Source organism: Symphodus melops (assembly GCF_947650265.1).
Source record: "Symphodus melops genome assembly, chromosome: 18".
NCBI lineage: Eukaryota > Metazoa > Chordata > Actinopteri > Labriformes > Labridae > Symphodus > Symphodus melops.
This window is the reverse complement of record NC_136708.1, coordinates 22,608,482-22,618,610: the sequence shown is the minus strand read 5'-3', so window position 1 is coordinate 22,618,610 and position 10,129 is coordinate 22,608,482. Positions and strand designations below refer to the sequence as shown.

The window sequence follows — 10,129 nt, the reverse complement described above, 5'->3', positions numbered from 1 at the left end:
CAACTGAGTGATCTGTGACACACACACGGTCACCATCCTAAATCTGTGAGTGTCATTAACCCCTCCCTTCACCGTGTGCCTGCAAAGATGCTGACCACGTGTGACGTCCTCTAAACAAGAAAAGAGTCCAACAGTGTTAAATGCAGCTTTATTAGCAGGATGGTCTCCTTCACAGCATCAGAGGAGTGCAGACTTTAAAGACAGAGCTGACGAGTTCACATTCAAAGCGTCTTCATGTTCCCTTCTTGAATCTCTAACCGGGTCCTTTGGATCCGCTCGGCCCGCCGCCGCCGCCGCCACCGCCGCCGCCGCCTTTATAACTCTGCAGCTCCTGCACGTTGACGTAGTTGGCGAGACCTGCAGAGAGCTTCTCTTCGGGCTGCCGAGGCTCGAAGAAGGAACAGAAGAGTCAAATTCAATATGGATGGCAGAGAGTGGATCATCTCTAAACTGCTTCTTCCTATTGGTCACACCTCAGCTGTGCTCCAGTAACCTGACCTCCTCTGCCCCCCTGAACACCTGCTCACACTTCTCTCTAAACGTCCACGTGAAAAGAACACGTTTGGACTTGTTCATACAAACCTCCCCGTGGCTGTCTGCACCTTTGGCGTCAGAGCGTCCTCACATGCTAACTCTTTACATGCACCTGCATCTACAGGAGAGGACGTGTGTGATTCAGGACCCAGGCTGCAGATACCTGGATCTGGTCATAGTCCGCGGGGAGACTCCTCAGATCTGCGTACGTGTTTTCTCCCTGCAGCTCAACCTGCTGACAAAGTTTGAACAACAAACGTTGGTCAAATGAAACTTCCGGATAAATGAAATGAGTATTATTTTTCACGTCTTCACTTTGATTGAAAGCAAAACGCCTCTTTATCAAGCTGCTGTTTGGGTCAGAGTGAGCGACACGCCCCCCTGCACGCCAGATGATAGTTTTGGTCTCGGTCTTGACACGTCTTTGTTTACATGAAAACGTCAAAACACGCCACAGCTGTCATCCGCACGCCAAGTCAACAGCGATGTCCCTGACAAACATTTTCTGTCCTTTCTTCTGATATTTCATTTTGGAGGCGGAGTTTGTGTGGTCGGAGTCTGACTCCTCCCACCGTAGACACTCTGTCAGCGCCACGGTGTTTCTCCGTCCAACTGTCCGGGTCGATGGATCCTGTTCAGCCAGGCCCGGCGCGCGTGCAGCGAGAACGTGGCGTCCGCGCTCGTAGCTCCTCCCTCCCGCAGCGTACAAAGCGTCACTCAGGGAGCGATGGTGAAATGTGTGAATGCCTCTTATCTGAGCGAGCAGCGACACGAAGACGACGCCTTTATCAGGTAATGACTGTGTAATGATCGATGAGTCATCACAACTTCCTGCTGCGGTCAAACAGCGAGGACGAGACGAGACTGTGACGACATCATTCTGTCGTCTTATCAGATCGATGGAGGGTTTTGTTTGGTCTCCAGCTGTCAGTCAGTCAGTGTGTTTGAGGGAACAGAAGTCTGCTTACCTTCAGCCTCCTGGAAAGACTGTGAGGAAGGAAACAAGCGAAGAAGAACGTGAGAACAAACCTCTGCTAACTACTGAGCGTCGAATAAACACAGATTTGAAAACATTGGATTTTAGATTTGCTGGGCTGAATGTGAGAGAAAAAAGAAGTGAACACTCAGAGCGAAGGTCACGACCTGTGCAGGAAAGTTAGCAGTGACAGCGTCTGATCTCAGGGCCTTTAGACATCCTCTTAACGCCTTCAGAAGCTGCGGTACGAACCCTAAAGGTCATGATGTGACAGTGTCAGCGCTTACCTTTGATACTTGTAAACATTCACAGCTACAGTCAGGACGAGGAGGAGCAGCAGCACGCCACAGATAACGTAAGGAATCAGCAGAGAACCACCGCCGCCGCCTGAAACACCACAAACAAACAAACAAACAAACAAACAAACAAACGTGTAAACATGAGACGCTGAGTCTTTTTACACAGCGAAGAACTTAAAGGCACAGTACGGAAACTCCACCACCAAGGGGCGCTCAAGCAAACCAACAACAAAACATGAAGGTGGCGCATCATGGCAGTGATTCATACAGCGCTCCGGTGTTGCCGTGGCAACGATAAACATTCTGTCTGTCATTGCGACTACACGCGCAAATTTAAAAATATTTGAGATTTGTCTGACTGGGTGGTGAAAAGAGTAAATAACAAGTGTAAACAAAAGTCTCCCTCTGGTACCTTTAAGAGGATCTCCATCATTTCAAACATCTTCACATCTTTGACCAGATGCTCTGTGCTTCCCACAAACTTTCCCTTGTTTACATTCTGCTGTGTTTATTTTTTCCCGCGTCAGCAGCGATGACTCATCGACCAGTCGGTTCATCTTAACGGCTCATGATGTCAAATCTGCTGAATCATCATTCTGGATCATTAGTCACGGCCTGCAGCTCAGCACCATGGAGCACAGCTGTCTGCTCAGTAAAACAAACATTCATGTTGTGTGTGAGGAGGTTCACCTGTGCTGGGGTTCACCTGCAGAGACACAGGTGAGGACCTGTGAGAGCCCCTCTGGGTCTGAGCCTCGCACACGTACAGCCCGCTGTCATCGTGCGTGAGCTGAAGGATCAGCGTCCGTCCTTCTGCTGTCTTCAGCAGCTGGGAGGAGCACAGGCGACACGTGAGCGGAAACAAATCATGACTGCACCACATGTGACTTTATGTAAGGATCGAACCGAGGGGCCGGACGTGAAGACGAGAGGAGCGACCAGCGCGCACACAAACAAGTCAGCACGTCATTATTGATCCCCGGCTCTCGTCAAGTCGTGTGGCAGTGATGACATCACTGTCGGCGGCCTGTCATTGTGCTGACACGGGGTCACGACCTCGTCGCTGCTTTTTCTCGTGATAGAGTTATAGTTATCGGCGTGAACTACCTGTCCGCCGTGGGCTCGGTACCAGGTGAAGAGGCTCACAGGAGGGTTTGAATCACTGGAACATGTGAGAGCCACAGAGCTGCCTACAGGACCAGAACCAGGACCAGGACCAGGTGTGCTGAGGGACGCCACAGTTGATCTGGGAGAATCTGACACAAACACAGAGACAAAACTCTGGTTAAGGTGGGATTATTCACACTTCTTTCAGGTCACCTCGGCATTGCGAGCGCTGCGGCGCTTCAGCGTCACGAGCTGAATAAAGTTGAACATTTTTACTTTTATGCACGGCAGAAAAAAGGCAGCAGAGGAGGAGGAGAGCGTCTGGATGGTTTTTTTTGGGCCTGACAGCTGCAGATGATTACAGATGAATGTGCGTACACGTCCTCTCCTCACCTTTTTATTTCTCTTTCCTTTGCAAAACAAAAAGGACCAAGCCGAACTGGAGTGAAGGAAAGCACACGTGGGAGATATTTTTGTAGTAACTCTCACGGCCAGAAGGGGGCAGTGCAACATAAAACCTTCCCTTCCTGTTTTAACCTTTACTTGGTGTTAAATCAACTAGTTCAACATTGAGAGTCAAGCTCTCCTCATCATAAACATGGTGCGTGCATTTCCACGCCGCCCGCAACACATGACGAAGGCTCCTTGAGTGTGTGTGTGTGTGTGTGTGTGTGTGTGTGTGTGTGTGTGTGTGTGTGTGTGTGTGTGTGTGTGTGTGTGTGTGTGTGTGTGTGTGCGGTTAGTCAGTCACACTCAACTCTAAAGTGTTTCATTGCTTCTTTTAACACCGAGTTAGGACACGTCGAGCTCTTCAAACACTGACAGCATGAAGAAAAGTTTCCTGAGACGTGTCGAGGCGAGCCGGCAGTGTTAGCCTTCCCGCTCCTCAGAGCCCAGGACCATGAATAAATAAATCCAGCCAAGAGGACAGGACTACGAGTAGAGCTTTTAAAGGAGTCTTAAAGGTAACTGTCAGAACATACATGTATGAGCGTGTCATGCAACACACACACACACACACACACACACACACACACACACACACACACACACACACACACACACACACACACACACACACACACACACACACACACACACACACACACACACACACACACACACACACACACACACACAGTGTCTCACACAGAATGTTGAGTCTCTTGGTGGCTGCAGACGGCTCGGTGCTGCCCCCTTTGGTCAGCGGGTAGGAAACCCGGCAGGTGATGCTCCGGTTGTGATCCTCGGCCGAGGCGATGAAGGTCAGCGTGGACGTCATAACCATCAATCCATCCGCTTTCTGCTTTTACAAAGGAGGGAAAAAACCTCATTTCATGCCTCTTGTCCAATCAGATCACTCGGTTGTAAATTATTGTTGTATGTTAATAACTAAGTTGTTTTTTCGCTCTGTTACTTTTCTGTCACTGCAATGGATACAAAAACACAACAGAATTGGGGCGTATAAATTAAAGGAGCAGTCTGTCACTCTGCCCCCTAGTGTTTAAAATGAGTACTGCAGTCTAAACTCTAATCATCACAGAGTGCTGTCTCCCCCCCTCCTCTCACACAGGTCAGCATGTGGTGGACACTGTAGCTTCAGTGTTTAGCCAGCTCTGCATGTGGTGGACACTGTAGCTTCAGTGTTTAGCCAGCTCTGCATGTGGTGGACACTGTAGCTTCAGTGTTTAGCCAGCTCTGCATGTGGTGGACACTGTAGCTTCAGTGTTTAGCCAGCTCTGCATGTGGTGGACACTGTAGCTTCAGTGTTTAGCCAGCTCTGCATGTGGTGGACACTGAAGCTTGAGTTCTGGCTGCTGCATTGTTGTCAGTGAAAAACATTGAGAAAGTTTTCTTGCTCTCCACCCTCAGCGTTTAAATAATGAATGAAATGAAAGCTCACCTGCTCTATCTGTGTCTGATCCTGCCAGGCCATGTCTTGGGGGAGCCAGGTGAGGGAGGGGGGAAGAGCGAAGCAGGGCACCGGGACTGAACACTGCAGCGTCACCTGGTCTCCCTCCGACACCTGCTTCACGGGAGTCAGCCGGGGGGGAGGCATTCCTGTCCAGGGGGAGACATCACAGAAAACACAAGTAAGTGTTTTTAGGTTTTATAGTTTTGACTGATGTCCCATCTGTTAACATGGAGGAGGGGGGGTTGTACACTGCAGCCACCAGCAGGTGGCACTTCAAATGTTTTTGCTTCACTTTCAGAGAGCTGTCATTTCATCAATCATTTCACAATCTGACCCCCAGCTTCTACATACTCTCTGCCCGATGATTGCTCACAGCAGACCCCTTCTAGTGACTCAGCTCATCCTCTGGGCAGCCTTAGTGTGTGAGCCAAACATTTTCCCTAGTTCGGTTGGTAGCTGTTAAGATATTTCACCCTGAGAAGAATAAGTGTGAGTGTCACGATGGCAACACAGAGTCACCAGGGTTCATCCTCTGGGCACAGCATGTAAGGAAAGATCAGATAGAGACATTCAAAGGCGACAGTCTAACCGTCAGAGACTTCAGGTCAGATTATCACAGAATCAAAAAAAAGGCTGTCCTCTGAGCTGATCGCCTCCTCCGTTCATACCTGGCTGAGCCGTGATGATGACTCCTTTAGTGAAGGTGAACTTAAGGTCCCCGAGACACTCCAGCCTGAAGAAGTACGAGCCGCTGTAGTTCTTTGGAAAGCTGTGGAAGGTGGTGGTGCAGTTTTTCTTTGTGAGGTCCCCGATGACGTTCCCCTAAAAGGGTGAGTACAAAATGAAGACTGTGAGACGGCTGGGTTTTTATCAAGCCGGAGGAATCTCAGAGTGATCGCAGGCCTGAAACACCAGATTTGATGGTATAGCGTATGATATGAAAGAGGTCACTACAGGGCGTATCTTTGTCAGACAGCTAACAGCGGAGGATCTGTTTCTGTTTACTATCGAGTGTCACAGGTTATGCAACTTGTAGGCCTGACTTACAGAAAGAAAAAAAAAAGAGGACCTACCTGTATCTTGTTCCTGTCAGATCTGGCTTCACTGAAGACAATAGGACCATATTTACTGTCTTTCCTCCAAACACCTCCAGCTGAGCAGTTCACAAGCAGCTCTTTTTCATAAATCTCAGGAATCTGGAAACCACATGGGACAGTGATGCAGGAGTCCACAATTCCCACGATGCTTTCAGGCATCTTCATGTCCCAGGTTTTACACGAGACACCTGGAGGACATTTCAAACACGGAAAAAGAGGAAGCACGTTCAGAGACTTCCACCAGTCGAAAAGGGAAGCTTTGATTTGACAAATGGCAAACATTATGACACTTCAACTTTTAGAAATCAGGGGAGTACCCACTTTGCATCAGAGCAGCAAGTAAAGCAACACCTGCAGGACCGACGCCCATATCGTCTTTAAAGCCTGGAAGAACTTTTTGGACTCTAAACACAGAGATAAAGAAAGAAAGGACCAGATGATGAATGCTAAAAAAAAAAAAGCTATCTATCTATCTATCTATCTATCTATCTATCTATCTATGAACAATAACAAGTCACAGCTGACACGTTTCTGATTTTTGAAAATGTGGGAAAAACATCAGATGAAGGCTAAATAACTGAATAACTAAAGAGTCCATCAGTATTAACTCATCCATTCACACACTGATGGTAGAGGCTGCTGCAGAGTAAAGAGTCCATCAGTATGAACTCATCCATTCATACACATTCACACACTGATGGTAGAGGCTGCTGCAGAGTCCATCAGTATTAACTCATCCATTCATACACATTCACACACTGATGGTAGAGGCTGCTGCAGAGTAAAGAGTCCATCAGTATGAACTCATCCATTCACACACATTCACACACTGATGGTAGAGGCTGCTGCAGAGTAAAGAGTCCATCAGTATTAACTCATCCATTCACACACATTCACACAGTGATGGTAGAGGCTGCTGCAGAGTAAAGAGTCCACCAGTATTAACTCATCCATTCATACACATTCACACACTGATGGTAGAGGCTGCTGCAGAGTAAAGAGTCATGGCAACATTTCTAACCAGCTCATAAGAACATTTGACTCGACAGGTGAACAGAAGCTTAAACGCTGTCTCCTTACCTGTCTTGTGATCATGAGCGGTGCTTCACTAGGAGACTTCTTTGTGTTGGTGGGGGTCCTGCAGAGAAAGAGGAATTACACTTGACAGGAGGAAGTGATGGGGATATATAGGAAACATGGGGTTTGGTAATCAAAGTGTTTGCTGTAACAATGAGGAACGAGAAGGAAATGCTGAAGTAAAAAAGTGTGCACAGTCAGAACAGAACAGTCAGATGTTTGAACAGTCAGATGTTTGAACAGTCAGATGTTTGCAACCATGAGAGTCATAAACACTGACCTGATCTTCAGGGGGACAGATGCTCAAACACACAATAGAGCAGCAAAAATATAAGACTACAGATAAAAGATTGCAAATGTGGCCCCTTCAAGTGGTCCCTCCTGTGGTGCAGCACATGAACAACAGTGCAGCTAAGGAAATAAAGTGCAAATAAAAAGTAAAGTGTCTAAATCTAAATACAAAATTAAAATATAAAATATAAAAGTAAAATATAGTTAAAAGTGGAGGTATAAGTGGTCCTTGATCGGACTTAAGATGTAAACACAGATATAAAGAGTATTGAGTTGACAAAGCCAGGAACCACAGGGACTCAAAAATGCAGACTCAAAACGACAGTTTCCAAGAAAGGGTAGTTTTAATACGGTCCAGGTCGGTACACAGAAGTCTGTCCTCACAAGCAAACAAATCCAAAAAGGGGCAGGCAGAGAATCACACGAGAGGCAGGCAGAGGGTCAAAAATACCAGAGAATCTATCAGGGAAAGTAATTGCTGGAACTAGGGTCACGAGAACACACTACGAACTGGCAACATGAGGAATGAAACACAGGGATATATGGACAGACAATCAGGGAATGACGAGACACAGGTGAGGGTAATTAGGGCGGAGTTGACACACAAGGCAGGAACATGAGGAGCAGGATCTGGAAGACAGAGACATGGGTAAGTACAAAATAAAACAGGAACAGGCAAAGAATGAAATAGAAAATAAACAAACATAACTTAAGTGACTAAACGGATGTGTCATGAGTAGTGCATTCAGACCAAATAAAGCATTCAGCAGTTAAGGTGCAGCATAAAGCCAGTGAACAAGCTACCACGGTCCACAGCACTGAGGTCTGCTTTTAGTTTTGGTAAGTTATTGAAAAGAGTTGACGATGAAAAAACAACTGTCACTCAAGTCCAGCTTGGCTGCTGCTTAAAACAAAGAGGCAGTTCCTCCAGTTGATCTAATCACGAACAAAACTAAAAGTACACTTTTTGTTTGTAAGGATAAAGACCGGTTTACCAAATCCAGTGAAGTCAAGGCCTACACACGTTAGCTTCACAGCAAACAGTCTCATGCTACCATGCGGTCGCTCTTTTGGCCTATCGTAAACTAATTAGATACCCTTTGTCCTGCTGAGTCAAACTCTTTTACGTCTTCTACATGACAATAAGAAAGAAAGAAAAGATCTTTAGGACAAAACGGGTATTAATAAAATGCTGAAAAAGGTGATTTATGAAGCCCTTTTTAAAACCAATGTCACAAAGTGCCGAACAGAATATAAGAACAGAAGCTGACACATGTTCTGAATCTTCTCGGGAACTTTAATACGAGTTTCTTTTGCAGTATGGTTTCATTACATTTTTGTCTCAGGGTTGGGTAAGCAATGTGTCACTGTGGCTTGAAAGGATATTCCAGGTTACTCGGTGTTTGCATGATTTCCATGGACACTGTTTGTGAAAGACTGTTCATCGCTGACCACACTTCACAAATACACAGAATGCAGTTCAACACCGGACTCTCTTAACACTGGACACACCTACCATGACCTCTGTCTCTAATGCGTGTGATGTCCAACTTGCCATGGACTGACTGCTCTTACATCCTGCGTCAGTCATGGTGTATGTTTAATGCAAGTTGATTAAAGTATTTCACAGACGACAGTTTTAGCAGACGCTTTCATCCAAAGCGAGAAAAAAACAACACAAGCATCAAGAGAGGAAAAAACAAACAGCTTTGAGTATATTGGACACACAGGGGCTGAAAGGAAGTGACCAGAAGAGCTGACAGGAAGTGACCAGAAGAGCTGACAGGAAGTGACCAGATGTGCTGACAGGAAGTGACCAGATGTGCTGACAGGAAGTGACCAGATGTGCTGACAGGTAGTGACAAGATGTACAACATCGACAGCTGTTCCTGAGAATTGTGGTTGGCATCAAAGCCCTCCGAAGTAGTCAATCAATCAATCATCAAATGTATTTAATTTCAGGATGTGGCCAGGAGATGGCGCTTCCCACACGAAAAGCGTCAACCTACAGTCCAACTTGTTTATCGTCATGCCAGTTATTAAACTTTATACGGTTATTTATATTGAATAAAGTGAAGTAACACAATGTCGTCTTCAGGGGAGGCCTTGCTTATTTCAGCAAGAACTCTAAAAGTGCTTTCTGAAGATTCTAACATGAGACATGTCACAAACTACTCTTGGTTCACAGTGGAGCACGAGTGCCTCACTAGCCTAGCTGTCATTTTCATACCCAGCATTCATTTTGTATATATATACTATATACACTATGTATTACGATAAATTAATTCCAAGAAAATATAGCGTTACATTTTTTTTACGCATTTAATCATAGTTTGCCTTAACTGGTTGTCATAGCACTGCGCTAGCACCATGCTAGCTCCGTGCTAGCACCATGCTAGTTCTGTGCTAGCTCCATCACAAGTACAAACAATAGGCTTTTGCAGCCCAAACTCGACCAAATCACTAGCTTCAGAACCAAATGTAGTAATTCAAGGTCTGATAAATGTACTAATTCACTCGTTTAATTGATTGCTCTGGGCTGTAGACCACTATTAGTGTTAGGAGAGAAGGGGTGTGTGCTGTGGATGTATGTATGTATGTATATAAGTTTGTATATATATGTATGTGCTGCAAATAGCATCCTGTGATCCAGTTTTATGAAACTGAAAACCAAGTAAAATTGGATGCATTGCATTCATTCAGGGCAAATATTGTGATGCACTTAAAATGTGATTGTGCTCATGTTAGTACTGCTTAGCTCTATTAGGTGTACGCCTCTGCCGCATAACAGCCTTGTTGTCACTGTAAACACACAGATATTCACTGCTCCTTT

The 10,129-nt window shown here is 45.9% G+C and overlaps 1 protein-coding gene across 1 annotated transcript; it reads right to left on the bottom strand.

The window, feature by feature from the left end:
• Positions 1 to 170: 170 nt before the first annotated feature.
• On the bottom strand, positions 171 to 7,621 carry LOC306839759 (B-cell receptor CD22-like). Its single transcript, XM_079368643.1, has 13 exons — positions 7,286 to 7,621; positions 7,009 to 7,047; positions 6,250 to 6,332; positions 5,905 to 6,116; positions 5,500 to 5,653; positions 4,820 to 4,977; positions 4,066 to 4,219; positions 2,917 to 3,065; positions 2,500 to 2,638; positions 1,798 to 1,897; positions 1,503 to 1,521; positions 698 to 769; positions 171 to 388 (listed from the first exon to the last, which is right to left on the bottom strand). The coding sequence occupies exons 3-13, from the start codon at positions 6,296 to 6,298 to the stop codon at positions 254 to 256; spliced, it is 1,341 nt and encodes a 446-aa protein (XP_079224769.1). The 5' UTR covers positions 6,299 to 6,332; positions 7,009 to 7,047; positions 7,286 to 7,621; the 3' UTR covers positions 171 to 253.
• Positions 7,622 to 10,129: the final 2,508 nt, after the last annotated feature.

Excerpts from the sequence above, each read along its gene's own strand:
- LOC306839759 (XM_079368643.1), bottom strand. The coding sequence starts at position 6,298 with ATGGGCGTCGGTCCTGCAGGTGTTGCTTTACTTGCTGCTCTGATGCAA. Across the intron at positions 5,654-5,904 it reads CTGACAGGAACAAGATACAG|GGGAACGTCATCGGGGACCT; the intron begins GTAGGTCCTCTT and ends TCACCCTTTTAG. Across the intron at positions 1,898-2,499 it reads GCAGGTGAACCCCAGCACAG|GCGGCGGCGGTGGTTCTCTG; the intron begins GTGAACCTCCTC and ends GTGGTGTTTCAG.